Source organism: Mesitornis unicolor, unplaced genomic scaffold, assembly GCF_000695765.1.
Source record: "Mesitornis unicolor isolate BGI_N332 unplaced genomic scaffold, ASM69576v1 scaffold10209, whole genome shotgun sequence".
NCBI classification, from domain to species: Eukaryota; Metazoa; Chordata; class Aves; order Mesitornithiformes; family Mesitornithidae; genus Mesitornis; species Mesitornis unicolor.
The window spans coordinates 32,723-49,963 of record NW_010206544.1 but is presented as its reverse complement, the minus strand read 5'-3'; the positions used below and the strand labels follow the sequence as shown (position 1 = coordinate 49,963).

Here is a 17,241-nt window from a genome sequence, read left to right as displayed (position 1 = left end):
TCAGCAGGACTCTCTAGTGGAATGAATAAAAAGTTTCCATTTAAAGATGGATATCATGACGAGTCTTATGGTAATCAACAACTCTAGATTTGAAAGGGTAGTGAGCTAATTGTCAGTGTTCATAGAAGCTCCACTTCATGAAAGATCCTTCACACTGGAACACAGGAGCATTTATCACTAAAACTTACAGCTATTTATTTTAACCAAATAGTGATGATTTCTAACACAGTTCAACTTTCTTGTATTGCTTCAGGATTTAAATCAGTACAAGTAACAGTCCTCTGATATATAAAAAAACCCAACAAACCTAACAACTTAAAGAATATTCCAGAGGCATAAAACAGTATATTGGATTTTTTAATGTTAAATATTTACCAGAATTTTGCTCCACTTTTAATGAAACATTCAACACAACTTCTCAGCATGTATACTTCTAAAAGACTAAAGCTAGATTCTCATGTGTTTAAAGGAACCTAGAACTGCTGTATGCTTATAGCCCCCCAAAGCCCTTATTAACTGCTCATTTGGAACACCAACAGAGAATACAGCAAGGCTAGATCTGCCCTGTTCCTTGTAACTACTCGAAAATTTGGTTGCCATACTGACTTGTATGAGAAAAATGCAACACTAATTTTAAAGTCAATTAATCTTTTGAATTAAGAGTTTAGTTCAAAGTTGCTAAACAACAATGTATTGCTAAAAAACTCCACTATTTTCTCAATGCTACTTACACCAGCAGAAAAAGTATATTTGACACTTACTGGTAGAAGAGGCACTACATTTACTGTCAAAAAGCTCAGAGAACTGCCACGTGCACAGGCTTAGCTGCTTTGAAACATGCTGGCATGAGGAAGTAGAGGAATGAGAAAGGAAAAGCCTATGAAGGAAGCTGGCCATAAACACCTTAAAATACTTTCTTCACTGCATACTTGGTTTACTACAACCTTACCCGAGTGTTCCAGTGCTCTGCTGACAAGCAGTCCTGACCTGTGCATGGAAGTGTTCTTTGAACTGCAGGCAAGCCTCAGGTGTGTACCACTGAAAATAGGAGAGAACAGCCACTGGGATAAACTGTGCGATGTCTACTTTTCAAGAAGTCAAATCAGCAAGGATAAAATAGATAAGAAGATTATTTCAAAGAGTTTCTCAAGCACAAAGATACCATGGCATAAGAAAAGGGAGAGCTTGGGTTAGAAGGCAGTAAGACTTCCCCACAGTTATGTTTGTAAAGACTCCTTGGGGCAGCATCATCATTTGACCACTTTTTGGAGTGTCAGCATCCAAGCACTAGCTAAACTTCCACAGCCAAATACTTTTCCTCATCACTCTGTACAACAGCAAGTACTTTAAATTATCTCAGTAATCTAAGATACACAAGACAAACATAGATGGGAGCATACTACCAATAAGTCATTATTACTGTGAAGCCTTTTAGATCTCTAATGTGCGTGAAGCACTGTTTTTATTACTAGTTTTTAATTAGGAGTTCGTTAAAAAATAGGAAAACAGTACATTTGCTTAAAGTAACTGTTGTAGTTTTCATAAAATTAGGAGCAAAATATGTTGCTGAAGTCAAGCACGGAAAAAAATGCCAAGTCCCTTAAAAAGATCCTTTGAACAACTGAAAAAATGGAATGGCAATTCCTTGCCCTTCCTCATCCTTAACTTTTCTATTAGACTTCAAGTACAAAACTCTCTGGGGACATGAATTATCTTTTCTATCTGTTTCTACAGTGCCTACTACATTTGATCTACTGCATGACTGTACAAAGAGAAAATGAAAATTGCCTCAAATTCTTCAACCAAAACCTCCATATAGATCTAATGAGACCTTTTGCATATTTAATACCAGTTATGGTTCCTATTTCCCTGCAGTGTAGGAACTCTTTAAGCACATAATTATTCATGTTTGGATATCATAAGATAATACTTTGTGGCTAGAGTCACTTTCTGTAAAGGTTGAGAGAAGAAATCAGGATTATTATTAAAGATATCAGCATTGAACACAAACATTAAGTCACATTCGGCTTTGAAAGAAATCCTTAAACAATTTGTAATTTTAGCAGAAGACAAAAAATGTACATTAAATTAAAATACTATTAGCACAAGGGAAAGATAGTTCAATGTGGCAGGTGTTACATACTGTGACGACAGGGATAAAGAATGCTTACCTTGGGAAACTTGGAGATTGTTCTGTCCCTACTCACCGGGGAAACCAAATGCATCAGATTGGACTTCATCTTCCAAATTCAATTAAGTTCTACCAGACAGGAAATATGTAAAGAGAAACACAGCATTCAGGAATTGCCTCAAACAGGGAAAATACAGTTTAAAAATCAATCAAACAAACAAAAATCACCCAGCTGTTACAGACTGATTTTTTTTTCTTTCAGTTCAACTGGCAGTTCTTTTACTTTATTTGTATTAAAGAAAACCAATTTTTTATACAAAATGGACCACTTCAGTGTGTATAGCTTTAGTAGCAAACAGTAGCTTTCTGAATCTACAAGGCACCAACTCTAATTCTGTGGGAGGGCAGAGAATTATTCACATAATTCAACGTAAGTGCTGGCAGTTTAGCCCTCTAATGATTTTGCACTGTTTAATTTAAAAATCCTGCTTATGATTGTTTGAAATACCACGAAGGACATTAATAAATGTTAGGGGATATCAGATTTCATTTGGTCAGAACAAGATAGGAGCAAAGATGAAGCTGTCACATTTATTGGCACAACATCAAACTTTCATCCAAGATCAGCTCAGAAAGAATGAAATCAGTACATAGTCTGACGTGGAAAAAGAATAATGTTCACATGAAAATCACAAATGCATTTAGATATCCCACCTGAGACATACCAATTTGGTTATGCAACGAAAACTCGTGGGTTGTTGGGGGAGGGGACCCTTAATCGGGTACCAATTTGTTACTGGTATTCAAAAGAATGTTTCTAACAAGAACATTCATCATGTAGCAAAGTGTAAGGAAGGACTCACCGTGCAGCAGCTGATGCAGCAGGGTCCCAGCCACACGAGCAGCTCAGCCTGCTGCTGCGTGGCCATAGCAACGGGCTTGCAACAGTTCCCTTCCTCCGCTTCTCTTACGGACTGGGAAGGCGGAGTTGGAGTAATTTAACTATACATACGGCCCTGGTTTTAAAAGAACAAACTGGTTTTAGTGGCCATCCTTTGATCAGAAACTGCTCTTGAATAAACCAAATGATCCCTTAATCCTGTATAAGAAAATAGTTCTGTTTTCTTCAAAGATAGTTGTATATATAGATACAAGGAAGAGGATTAACACAACAGACAAGAAATTATTGGAGTGGGGATCTGTTACAGTGCTAATATTAAGCATAGTAGCAATTATGAAGAAATTCCTGAGGGATTTTTTCAGAATCTCAACTTGATTTCATCTCAGCTTTAGAGTCAGGATGTGTATGACGCTCTGAATTATATAAATATCTTTCTAGTCATTAGTAATCTTGCTTTCTAATGCACTAAACACAAGGAGTAAGAAATCACAGAGTTCTTTTGTATTGCCTAAGTATCGTTTAATCAACTGACTAGCTTAGACCGCAGTTAGTATGCTAGACTGTAATTTAGGATGCTAAAAGATTTTGCTATTTATTTCATTAGGATTTCAATTTCCAAATTTCAGGACAAAAGACACCTCTCACATTCTAATAGTCATCTTTTGATAATGCTTGGACCTCTTAAAATCCAGGAGACAAGCCTCTCCCATTCCTGCAGCAGACTAAAAGCGTTAAAGGGCAAATCGATGAAAGTTTAATCTAAATCAACACACACATAAAAGTATCCCAATTTACCAAATCAACAAATTACCCACATCATTGGAGGTAAAAGATCAATGATTTAACAAATACAAAGATGCTAAAAATACTAAGAACGATTGGTACTGAGATTCAGATTTTTGCCTCTTACAGAGTTGAAGGACATTCAGTCACCAGGGAGGGCTGGGAACACAGCGTCTCCATGGCATCACAACGCTCCACAGCTCCTGCCAGCTACACCACCGCCTTTTGCGCCCTCATGCTCGGGTTATGTTATGTTACGCTATATGTTATGTTATGCTGTATGTTATCTTATGCTGTGCTATGCTATATGTTATGTTGTTATGTTTTTTAGCAAAAAAAAGATGCCCAAGTCTTGAATACAGTTATGTCAAATAATGACAACGGAAAACCCTGCTATGCATTCTAGTTGTTTGTAGTGACATCCTGGAGAAGATTAGAAAAGAAAACCTAGTCCAAAGCTACGGAGCTCCCTTCAACACTTGTACCTCAAGGCACTCACCTGCTCTATCTCTGTCATTAACTCGACCACCATTTTGCTCAATCCGATTTTTTTTTCAATTTTGTTCAACTGAAACTACTTTAAAAAGAGAGAGTGAGGAGAGAACCTCCTTCCGTGCTTTAGCAGTGAAACGAAGTAAAACGACCTCCACATTGCAACACCATGGCGGCGCTTCCTCCATTTCCTGACACACTCCCATCCCTGAGGGGTCAGGCTCACCCGCCCGCGGCCCCCCACAGCGCCGTTCCCGCCCTAGCAGCAGCCCCGGCTTCCAATTCACCAACTACGCCGTTGACGCTACTGCTTCACAGCAACCACGGTCTAACGCGATATTTACGCTGTTGACGCAGCCCCGGAATCAGTATACTCGGCTGCGTGTTTTTTATTCACGGAGCGGCGCGTACGCAAAGCGCTGGTTGCTGCGGCAACCCGAGCATGAGGGCGCGAAAGGCGGTGGTGTAGCTGGCGGGAGCTGTGGAGCGGTAACCGGCTGAGGTGGTGACATGGTAGTGGGACAGGAGCCTTTGATTATTTAGTGATTGTATTTATTTTGTTTTGAAGAGAGAAATGCGGTTGTTTAGCAGTTGTTTTAATTTTGCAGCTGGTTTTTTTGGTGAGCAATTTTCAACAATGAAGGTTGTATGCTTCTAACGGCTGTGCCGTTTTCCTCGCTGAGGGAGGGGGGAGGTCAACCATCACTGATCCTTTAAAACGACAAGGAATTCTGAGGGCGGGTTTAAACTAGACCCCTTTTAAAAGAATGCTTTTTTGAAAAATGGTGTTTCGTTTGCTTTAATATTATTTTGAGCCCATACTCTGGTTCAGGACATTGGACTACTTCAGTTCTTTGAAAAACATTACCTCCCTCACCTTGCAATTTTAATTTTTCTGTCTCTTTTTTAAATAGTGTTCAGTAGAATATTAGACAATCCACCTAATGAACTGATATCAATGCTGATGACGATGAACCATTCCAGCCTCTTCTGTCATAGCTTTCTAACAATGAATGTGTGCTAAAGTAACCTCCGGGACACAGAACACTGTTTAACGTTAGTACTTGTCTTTTTGGTACGTTATCCAGTCACTAGGTGTAGTGACTTTGGAGTATTTTTAGGGATAAAGGAGGATTTGTCCCAGAGAAATTCGAGATGGCACATGCTCGTATCTCAGCCAGCCTCCCGCCTGATATAGACCCCACAAAAGCTCCTCTTGCATTTGGAAGGAGAGCCCTTCCTAAACTCAATGAGGAGCTACAGTCTCCTGAGCTGCTGACTCAGCAACGGGCATTGATGGCGCTCTGTGATCTGGTCCATGACCCAGAAAATGTGTACCAGGCAATAGAAATAGGTAAGTGATCAGTTGTCATAAGCTCTGACACAGGAAGGGGAAAAACCACTTTTGTGCACTGCTATATTCCTTGCAGTATCTTTGATTTTTTGGTTTTAATCTCTACTTGTTTTACCTTAAAAAAGGTAACAAATATTATAATGTTGTATACCTGACAGTTATTTTAAGAGTATCATCACTTTATGATCATCACTATAGGTTTTAGCTACACCTAAATACAAAAGTAGGACAGATTTTTTTTCCCCTTTTGTTCTGAATTTTAGCTAATTCCTAATTTAGGCTAATTTTTAAAAAAAGTTATCCTAGGGCAGGAAAAAAGGCAAATCCCTTTCTTTTTTTTGCCCTTCATTAAACATTTTATACCACATATGACAGTGGTCCTTACCCGGACTTCTTTATCCTTGGTGTGCTCAAAATCTTTGTATCTCAGATCCCATAATAATAGCAGGCAAAAAACTCTAGTGATCCTTTTAATAACTATTAATTAATAAAATAATAAGTTTTACAAGTTCATTTATAAATTCTGTGAAGTCATCTTTTGCCATTGGTTTCTTCAGCAGTGAGTAGCATGACATAGCCAGGTGTAACTTCACTGGAGAGACAAAACATAAGAGCTTTTTATGCAGAACTCCTTCTTAGAAGTATGTTAGTGGTTTTATAATGAGTGTAATACAAAAAATGCTGGAATTCAATGAGAAATTAAGATATAAGACAATATAACAAAATTTATTATATCTGTCCACCACTATTTTCAAAAGTTTTATCCCAGCACTTGGAAGAATCCTATATTTGGATTTTGGGAAGAAAAAAACCCAATACCACACAAGCTGATCTTCACAATTTTTAGCAGTCTGTTGTGTGTCTAGCTCATTATGTAACACTGCCAAAGTCCTCTGGTTTGCCACTGCTTTTTTCTCCATTCTTTTCCTTCATATTTTTTCCTCATAAGAGAAATAATCATGTTCAAAATTTATTAAATTACTTGAATAAAAGTAACTGCTGAAGCAATGCAAGATTGTTGTTTGTTTGGAGTTGTGGTTTTTTTTGTCAGTGCTATGTGTGTATACACATAATCATTGATGATTCACCAAATTTGTTTCTACATGTGAAAAGCAACGCTGTGTGTTTTTACATAGCCCACGCTACACCTAAAGAAAATGTAAAAAAGTAGGCGTCAACCCTGCAAACACATGCTTTTCTAAAAACATCAATAGATGCACTGACTTGAGTTATTTTTAGAGTTATGTCGCTTCATAAATATTTGCAAGCGTAGAATTGAACTTGATACAGAAGTCAGCAGCTTGTTTGTAGCGTGGCATTTTTAGCAGTAGGCCTTGAAATTAGAGAGATTCTTCCCTACTTGAGATATGACAATTAGAGTTTCACCACCAGGGTGAAACTCACCCTGCTCAAGGTGAAAATTCTGATTGCTTATGCTTCAAAATAGGAGATAAATTTAGTATTGCAATTTAAAATTTACGGTGAAGAGGAGAAATGTTAAAATGAACTATTGTCTTGTAGGATTCTTGGATAACCTAAAGACTTTGCTGCTACACCATGACAGTACTCTCCGACAAAAAGCCATAGAAATCCTCTATGTAATGGCTATGCATAGTGTTGGCAGGTAGGTGTAATTCCAGACTTTATGTATGGAAAGCAATAAAGACAGTTCAGTGAGAAATAAGGACAGAATGTCTAAGTTTTAGCAAAATAGGTGCAATGCAAATAAGAGTATTTACTTAAGATTAAGCATCTCACAAATATGAGTTTTAGTATGCTTAGTTAAATCTGTCCTCCAATGTCATTTGTAGGAAGCGGTTGATAGAAAATGGACTGATTTCTGCCCTCGCTAAGCTCTTGAATGATCCAGAAGATATCTGTCGGAAGAACACACATCAGACTATTGAAATGATGGCAAGATTACCTGAAGGTAGGGATTTTTTTCAGTAGGTGTGTATTCACATAGGCAAAGTAGACAGGTGAATTTACCCGATTCTTGATCTAGTATCTTCCAGATTTATTTTATTCTATTTTCCTTGAAAAATCATATTTAAACCCAGTATCGTTTATATCTTCGCTCAACTTAATTTTTGTTAGTTTTTATATGAGAATTTATTCTTTGGGTTCTATCAGAAAACATTAAAAGGTATGACTGTCATGTTTTTTTATTGGTGGAGACAACTATGTTTTCTAGAGCTGTTGTTACACTTATAAAAATTTGCAAGCTGTGTAATAATAGTGAGAGTACTTAGCCAAAGTATAGAAAATGCTCTACGTAGATAACAAGTGAAATGTCCCATGTTAATATAATACATCTATAAATAGTCCTGTCTGTGCACGAGGACGGGGAGCTGATCCTGCTAGATCTGTTGATTTTCTTAGGTCTTATGCTAGTTAAGGCTACCTGCTCAAGATAGAGGTTGTATAGACTGGATTTGTATTTCAGAATCATGCATCAAAACCTCATTTTGTCCTCTTTGGTTCGAAGCAATGATCAGCTGTTCATCATGGTGCACTAATTTCACAGCACAGTTTGTAGAAGGTTTTTCTGGTGTTAGGAGGTACAAATCTTGTTAAATTTGTTCTATGCCTTCCCTGCTCCTTACAAGCACTTGTGTAGGAGAAGACAAATGAGCAAGTAAAGGCACCATCCATTGCACTGTTTTCCATAGATTATCTTTTAATGTGTCTTTGACCTCAGGCTCATAGGCACTGTTTCTTAAATGTATGCTTTGACATGGCTTTCAGGTGGTGAATTTGAAAAAAAATCAACCAACCAAAACCAAACCAAACCAGAAACCCCAAACCAACCTGAGCCTTTTCTGATATCTTATTCCAATATAGTTTGCCCTTAGGTAGAGTTGTTAAATAGATTCAGTAATATATGAAGTTAAAAATGTGATAAATTACACCTAAGTTCAGATGTCAAATGGAGCTAGTCATCCTACAGTCCCTGTATAGCAGGAGCAAAATCAGTGTCTCTAGGGGCAAAAAGTCTGACATATCATAGGTTCTTAGTTTAGAATGAGATGAATTCTGCTCTGGTAGTGTCCATTTATCTCCAGTGAGATAAACAGAACAGGGTTGATTACATCAGTCAGGGATATAGCTTTTAAATGCTTCAGTCTAAATAGAGGAATCCAAACTGAGAATTTTTCTTTGGCTTGCTGGAAGACTATCTCCTTGTACCTTTTATATGCTTGCTTTATTTTGTATATTTATAGTTTTCAAAATATTTTGTATACTAAGGGAATTTATGCTGATTTGTTACTCTTATTTCCAGACAGTTTTCAATAGTTTTCTAATCTGAACATTAGGCTTGAACTTTACGCTTCTGGTTTATGAAAATTATAACTTTAAAATATATTTGGGTAAATAGAAATTATGAATTAAAAAGCTATACTATTTAAATTCATGGGAAAGTATCGTGTCTGAGGACTTCTGTTATATTACTGGTGCTTAAAAAAAGAATTAAATTAATGCTTAAAGCCTTGTTGAATGAGTGTACATGAATTCTAAAAATATAAAGATGTATTTTTACATGCATGGAACCCTTTTTAAAGCCCTAAATAAGTGAAGCCGTATGAAGGACGGTTATATGATGGGCTAAACAACATTGTGAAGATCACTATAGAAAACGAAATTTTCTGTTAATTTAATTTCACTAGCCATTTTACAGACTTTCAAATCAAATGAGACAGGGACTTAGCTTAAGTCAATTTTGACCTGTCTGACTGCCTTTAAAGAATTCTTTCCCTTACTTGTGTAGACAGATACCATCCTGTGAATATATGGATCATAATAGAAACTTGTGAAAGAAAAAAACAGAAGTAAATAAATGTTGCCAGATTTTTGCAGATCACCATTAATCATTAACCATTCATCCATACTGGCTAAGGCCTTCTTCATAGCCCTTTTTGAACTGCATAATTCAGTAATGGGCCTTGCTGTGCAGTCCCTGCTGTACTGAACTTCATTATTTGGCTCTATTTCTAGTAGGCTAATGCAGGCGCTTACCACTTGTCTCCTTTTCTTGATGGAGTTTTCAGACGTGTGCTTGATGTACAACTTGAGTTAACTGGAAAGGTTTCAGTTTGAACAGGAAAACTGCCTCAGGGTTTGGTGGCTGCTGTACATATAATTTTAGATATGAATTTGAGACTTACAGATGTAAACAACTAATGTTACCTGTGTAAACACCTGTCTGCTTTTAGGTTCTATCTCCCAAAACTCAAAGAATTTACCAAGCAGGTTGGAAGTGTAGCTGTGTAAGCAGAAAACATTCTCTGGAGTATAAATAGAAGTTCTAGGGGGAAAGAAGCAATTTTTTAAAAAAGTTATCCATGTGGCCCTGAGATGAAGCGAGGGCTTCCCACCCCCACCCCCCCTCGCCCCAATATTTGAAGTTAGACACTTTCTAAAAAGCAGGAACTAAAACCAAGGGTTATATAGAAAGCATTTTATTTGAACTGTCATTTCTATTTAGAGACTTACTGTAGCAGTAAGCAACGCCAGCTCTCGGTGGTGCCAAAATGTAAAATGTTGCTTATTAAGAATTCCATATAAACCAAAATACAGTGCCCAAACCAGAAGATATGTAATGGTAGGCACCATACTGCCACTCAGGTTTACTCCCATTGTTCCATCTTTGTCTCTGCAGGCATCTGAATATATCATTTTAGGTCAGGAGTCACTGATGGGAACTGTCACAACTATAAAACCAGTTTGGTGATAATCAGGAAATGCAAGATTATACTAGACAAGGAGAAATCAAGTTGCTTCCTGAAGTGGAAGGATTATCCAAACCCTGCTGAACTGAGAACTCAGCAAAAGCAGAGAGCCAGCTGCAGCAGTGTCCCTGCTCTAAACCTTGCCTTTGATGGGAAATGATTCGCAGCAGCTCTGAAGTGAGCTGGTTCAAAGACCAGCTTTGAAATCACGTTACAGTCCCAACTTAGTGAAAGTTGCTTATATTTACAAGAAAGGCTACAATCCTCTGAGTGGTAGTTGCTTTTCAGTGAGCCTTCTCTTGAGCTAAGGCTAATACCAGTTTCTTCATTTCACCTCTCCCACTTCAGGTATTGGTGGCAGATAAGAATCAGGTCTTCCAAATCAGATTAACCTAAAGACTTGTTCTGGGGAATGGTTTTGTCTCTAAAAATGCAGAAACGGGTAATTAGTAGTATGAAAAGGCATTTAAATGTAAAATCAGTTATTTGGTAAACTCAGTGCATCGGTGCCTTCAGTGCAATTTCCTGGTTCATTATTCCTCATTCAATTTTTTTGGTTCATTAATTCTCACCGTTTAGTGTAATCCTAATATATTTGCAGTGATCATGTTCTGTGTGCATGTAGGCCAACTTTTATCCTATATTTTTGCCCCTCACATCTATTTATAAGAAATTAAAAATGAAAGTAAAGGAACCATTTACATCTGTGCAGCAAGCAGAATTTAGTCTTTATCTTCTGATCCTATATTCAGATCTCTCAGAGAACATGATATGTCTAGCAGTCTTTTAATAGCTTGCTTGAGTCATACCTTTCTAGTTAAAATTCTCTTCCAAAGCTTAATTTCTTCCACTATGAAATGATGCCAAATTTTGACCATTTCCTCTGTCAATGCTTGTGCTATTAAAAGCCTCCCAAGACTTGTTCAGGATAGAAGTCCTTGACTAGATTAAGTAGTCTTGCAAAGCTTTCTACAGACCAGATTTTCATACAATGACAGTTTTGTTTTGTGGTGTTTTTTTGTTTTGTTGGGTTTGGGTATTTTTTGTTTGGTTGTGTGTTTTGGTTTGGTTTGGGTGTTTTTTTATTTGAGGAGGAGGGAAGCGTGGTGGGGGAGAGGGGAGGCAGGACAGAAAGAACCTGCAATCCTCAGCCTGTCAGGTATGCACAATCTGTAAGATCGGTGGTATAGCAGCTGAGCTAGTATATTATCTGAAGCATCTCTGAGTAATTAACCTTGGAAAAGGATGTTTTTTCTGAACCATGTATTATTTTTATTTAAATAAAAATATATATATAAAAATATAAATGTCTATATTTAAGGGTTGGAAGATGAACTCCTTAAGCAAAATAGCATTGCTGTAGAATGAACTCATGTACAGATGGCTACCAGAAAGGTGCTACTACTGTTTTGGTTTTGGTGATTTTTGTTGTTGTTGTTTGGGGTTTTTTTTGTTGGTGGTGTTTTTTTTTTTGCTTTTTTTTTTTGCTATGAGACAATTGAGGGAATTATCAAGGAGAACAGCAAATATTTTCCAGTAGGTAGTAAGAGTCACAATGCCTGACATAATTCATTTGACGTATTACAGATACAGAAGTAGTTACTGCCTGGTAATTCAGCTTTCTTCAGCTAGCCAAAAAACTGTCTTCCTCTCTGCATTTATTTCTACACCTCACATCCAGATAATGAGATGGATGTACCTTGTATCAGCTGGCAGCTAATACACCATTCCACAGCTAGATACCTGATGTTTTCTAGAGCTGAGGTAATTTACAGGGCAAATAAAGCTGTATGTTCCACGCTAGACAAAAAAACAGAGTGTAAGCTGTTTGTACGTTTGGCATGAAGTGTAGTTGTTTTTGTTAACTGGGAAGTGGCCAGTGACTTGAGTTAGCTCTATGCCAGGCCACCTGGTCTCCAAACAGAAGGAAATTTAGGAAAATGTGGTTATTTTAAGCAAATGCACTTGCAGACAATTACTGATTCCTAAATTTAAGGATGTATACCAGTATCCTCCAGGAACAGAGGGGTCATCAAAAACCAAAAGATGGGAAAATTCACAAAGTCTGGGAGAACACTGAGGAGCAGCATTTCCAGGAGAAACAACAACTTAGTGTCAAGAATCAATGGACAGAAGAATTAATGAAAGACAAAAATAAGATTGGTATATGTATCTGATAGAAGAATAAGAAGAACCAGCAACAGGAGAAAATTAAGAACATTGGAAAAACTAATAGCAAAACTTCCATTCTTTGTGAAGACAATTAGTTGACACAATACTTAATGTTAATGGAAGGGTATTACGCAGTGATAAATGACCTGGGCAGTACCAACTGTAAAAATAGTTCCAGGAAAGAAAAAGTCTTTCACTAGAATATGGTTAATACTGGAAAAGTTTAATAATTCTTACCCATTATCTATCCTGTCTTTTATGGGTACTTAATCCTTTTAGACAAAGATTGAGGTGGATTGAATGGGGCCCAGAACCTCTATTTGGGAAGAGTCCAAGAGATAATATTTCTTCTAACTTACTGACCCCCAATGTCTCCACTATTTCAACCTTGGAAAATCACACTCTGATCTGTGGATACGGACTGTTTAAAGATGTCTTTTTTCCCTTTGAAACTTGTTTTGCTGTACGGAGTACAAATGATAAAAGGGCAGATGGCATTCTTATTGCAGCAGATGGAACATCTCTTCTGTGAATGTCATTGTTGCCCAGGTGAAGTGAAATTCCAGCTGTATTAATGCAGTTCTTTCAGGTGGTAATGCAGTGCCTCACTGATAAACCTGAGGACTGAGAAAATAGATGCAAATTTAATTGCATGATTTATCCAGGTGTATGACAGAGTCCAGGGATTTAATTTCAGCACCTGTCTTTGCCCCAGACATTTTAGTTTTAGCTTCCCTGTACCTCAGTTTTCTTATACAATCAGAAAATAGAATTACTTTACTTCTGTGTAAAACAGATTTTATTTTTTTATCTGGGTTTCTTCAGAGAGAAAACAGAGTAACCATGAATTACTCAGAACAGTAAGATCAAAAACATCCCAGGAATTAAATGATTAGAGAGTAAATAGCAAGGAATTGCTACTCAGAGAACATGATTATGTGAATGGATCATTTAAACTTAATTATTTACTGCATTATTCCTCCCTATGCCTGTGCTTTTCTTAAGCTAAGTAGGAATACATGGCAGTGCTTCAGTTTCTTTTCTCATTCCCAAGATAGTCTTCATTCAATGAGAAATGTAACCGATTCCTTTTCTTTAGAAATAGTTAGGCCTTTCTTAAAATATTCTGTGTTCTCTATGTCTGTTGTAGGTTGCCTGTACTACTTATTTTGGAAGGACATTCTTAGTTGAATAAAGATTTATTGTTTTAATATAAAATGTCTTTTACCCTCCTCATAGTTGGCTACACTTTTGTTTTTAGTTTTCCTGCACAGCTTTCTTACCTCAAAGCTATGCTATAATGAATGCCAGTGTTTTCTTACCACTTACTTCCCTAGTCTGAAATGGCCACAGTTCCGTGAAGGCTAGAGGTGAAAGAGACATACCATCTAATAGTCTATCCATTGGAAAAGGAAACCCTGACTAATTTAATACCTTTTTCACAATTCAACTGGCTAATAAAAAGGATATTACACTACAGAAAGCAATTTAGACTAGAAATAACTGTGGAATTTCTAAAGTAAATGATAACATTTAAATGGTAAACAAAGTTTAGAGGATACTGTACTAGCTCTATGGGATGTTCTAGCAATTACCATCCAAAGCTTTTAGTAAACTCACCAAGTCAAGCAGCTTAACTGCAAATATCACAGGCAGGCAATAACATCTACTCATCACAGGTAAGACCCAAATACTCCCTGTGTGCTGTAACAAACCTCTTATACCTTCAAGGCGCAGCCTCATTGGCTTTTTTGCCTCTATCCCTCATGTGTAACACCTGACAGGACATCCTTAAAGGGGCCCTGTGCATGGATAAAATGCCTGATTCAAAGTTAGATAGATTTTTCTCTATTATTGGTCGTATCTGGACTGAAGAGTTTTGCAAGGCTTAACCTGTGACTTGAGCCTCAGAATATTTTTTGTTATGGATGCAGTCTCTAGCAAGGTCGAAAATTATGATTGCTTGAAGTACTCCCTTCATGAATATTGTAGTTCTCTTGGCAGTCCCAGCTCATCATTGGATTAAGTCTCCAGGTCACTTAGAAAAATCCTAGATTAAATTTAAGTATCTTGAAGCAGATCAAAAGAAGGAATCTTAAACATAAGGTAAGAAAGGTTAGGACTTTTTGATGCATTTTGTAGAAATGTTGAGATTCAAACAAAGGAATGAAACTATCCAAGCACTATCAAATATTTTCAGCTGGTCTCAGAAATGATTAATGGGGTGAATGGTTCTAAGTCAAATTCTGTGTAAACTTCAGGGATATTAATTTATCTAGTGTCCTCTAACAAGTGATTTTTATGAATTTATGCTGTTTGTGTAAGAGTTGCACCTTTTCTTAATGTACATCCAGACTTTTAAAGATTTCAGTCAGAGGATGTTCTGGAAGAACCTTGTTATGGTCTGAATGGATGCAATTTTCAAGAAAGCTTCAGTGAAAAACTAGCAATAAGATATATGCTGATAGATCACCTTATATGGTCACTTAAAAAAATATAAATATTTTTCCTAAATCCTCTTTTTTTCACAAGCATGAGCCAGAGAATTTTGTATTGATTTTGGAGAATTGCTGAAAGCTCCGAAATTCAAAAATGTGAGCATATTTTTCACGGTTTTTTTTCAATCTTTAAATACAGGTTTAGGAGATCAACTTCAGGCACTAATAAAAAAATCATATATGGGATTATACCTAGACATGTACATCCAAGCATAGACATCCGTGCAAAGTACTTGCTTATGTAAGACAATATGCATTTAGGCTTCTTGTATATTTTGAAGATACCATAGAAGTTTCTTTCCTGATATTTCCAATAGCTCTTGATCTATAACTTCATTCCTAACATTGCTACTAACCATCTCCCCAAAAAAGATAATAACGTGTTTAGAATTTGTAATGATGTTAAATGGGAGCACATCGCTTAAATCTTACTGAGTTGCTCAAATGTAATTGTTGAAGATTGAAATTGCTGAATGTTGGTGAGTAAACTGAGGAAAAAGACATGGAGAAAAGAAACAAAATTCAGCAGTCTGTCATAAAGGAACAAAAACTTTACAAACTTTATCCAGTTAAGTAACTGTCATAAGATTAATTAATGAACACACTACAGACATGTTCAGTATCATTTGAATTATTTATTTTTTAAGTGGACAATTTAAATGTTGATGTTATTAACCATTTTGTTTTAAATTTCTTAGAGCCCTTGGCTGAGATTTCTTGCACTAATCATAGTACATATGGGGAACAAAAGTAGAAGGTTATTTTCCAGTGTGCATGTGTGTCTGTGTCTCTGTGTACGTATGTGCTTTACAATTATCAAACATATATTTACACACCAACTTTACACTGAAGTCTTTAAGAAGTCTTTTCTATGGCAGGGGAAAGAATCAACTGACCAAAGACTTAGGTCTATATGATCCATTTGAGATTTTCCAGTATAGTCCCACAGAGCTTCTTATGCATTCAAACTTTTGCCGGAATGTTACTCCATCCGGTAGTGTTTCTTTATGAGATGAAACCTGGAGCTGAGGAATGCATCTCTTCAGTTTCCTTAACTTCACTAAACTGTAAATAATTTAAATTATTAAATTGAAATATCAAGACATTTAGTTATTGTTCATATCGCTCATCTTTAACCTTCTAATAATACATCACATTTTTTAAATAATTAAAAAAAACAACAAAAAATAGTTTGGAGGCTATATAGTACACAATCTCCATGGCTCCTGCTTCTTGGGGAATCTGTTACAATAATACAATTCCCAGAATGTGTTTGGAGCAGTGGAACAGAATTGTCTGTTGGCAACTTTCACATTCAGCAATCCAGACACTACAACAATAATTTAAAAAATTGCCTTGTGATTTATTTTTTTTATCTGTATTAAAAAAAGGAACACTAACCTACTTCTTAAATATAGTTTGTTTTTTTGTGAAACACCACGAGATTTGGCAAAAAAAGATGTAAAAGAAGACTGTTTCGATGTATAAAACTCCTTACCAGTAGAAGAAACACTGACCTTAATTTGGCCTATTCATAGATTCATTTCATGTAGTTTTGCTGCATATTTGAAGCCTTAAAGAGGAGAAAGAGCTGCTAGTCAGTTTGGAAATCACAGAACAGTTGCGCACCAACAATTCCTTTAACAGGCAAGGTGTCCATGAGTAAAGTAAAGCAGAAGTGTGTACATAGTATATGCTGTGAGTCATGTGCATACATGATGTATGTGTATATACTGTTTGGCTGTGTGTACCAATACTGTGGGTGCATGCCCATTCTCTACAATTTTAAGTAGTATTTTGCTTAAACTCTCCTGTTCTGTAGCTTCTGGTTTGAACTAGCTTTTTTCCCCAACACAACCATTCTGATTCACATCCTGCAAACGAGTTCATCTGTCACTCACCAGCTTTGTATCTTCACGTCAGTAAAACTTTGGGACAACTGGATGAAGAATTATTTCTTACACAGAACATGGTAACACTCCCACTGTAGGAAATGGAATGAAACAAATGGAATAAAAGTGCAGTGACTGTGGTGAAAACATCTCCACAGAGTTAGGCCTCAATCTTTTTTTTTTTTTTTTTCATTTGGGGTTTTTGAGTTGTTGGGGTTTTTTTTCACTGGGGGATGTGTGTGTGTGACTTTTTAGAGAGAAGGTTTTCACTCTCCAGAACATCTATTT

At 36.7% G+C, this 17,241-nt stretch overlaps 2 protein-coding genes across 2 annotated transcripts in view; one reads left to right on the top strand and one right to left on the bottom strand.

Annotated features, from left to right (window-relative positions):
• Positions 1–2,240, bottom strand: part of RAB36 (RAB36, member RAS oncogene family) — an 11,258-nt gene extending 9,018 nt beyond the window's left edge. The window contains exons 1-2 of the mRNA XM_010191800.1: positions 2,172–2,240; positions 950–1,038 (exon numbers count right to left, since the gene is read on the bottom strand). Of these exons, the coding sequence (XP_010190102.1) occupies positions 950–1,038; positions 2,172–2,240 (158 nt within the window). The remainder of the gene's footprint in view (positions 1–949; positions 1,039–2,171) is intronic.
• Positions 2,241–5,462: 3,222 nt separating this feature from the next.
• LOC104546415 (rhabdoid tumor deletion region protein 1-like) lies at positions 5,463–15,277 on the top strand. The gene is made up of 4 exons (XM_010191801.1): positions 5,463–5,661; positions 7,183–7,285; positions 7,473–7,591; positions 15,201–15,277. Exons 1-4 carry the CDS (start codon positions 5,463–5,465, stop codon positions 15,275–15,277), a joined length of 498 nt encoding a protein of 165 aa, XP_010190103.1.
• Positions 15,278–17,241: the final 1,964 nt, after the last annotated feature.

What these genes read in the sequence shown, in the direction of transcription:
- LOC104546415 (XM_010191801.1), top strand. Translation starts at nt 5,463, where the DNA reads ATGGCACATGCTCGTATCTCAGCCAGCCTCCCGCCTGATATAGACCCC. An exon ending in GTACCAGGCAATAGAAATAG is followed by an intron (nt 5,662 to 7,182) that starts GTAAGTGATCAG and finishes ATTGTCTTGTAG; the next exon opens with GATTCTTGGATAACCTAAAG. An exon ending in GATGGCAAGATTACCTGAAG is followed by an intron (nt 7,592 to 15,200) that starts GTAGGGATTTTT and finishes CTTTAAATACAG; the next exon opens with GTTTAGGAGATCAACTTCAG.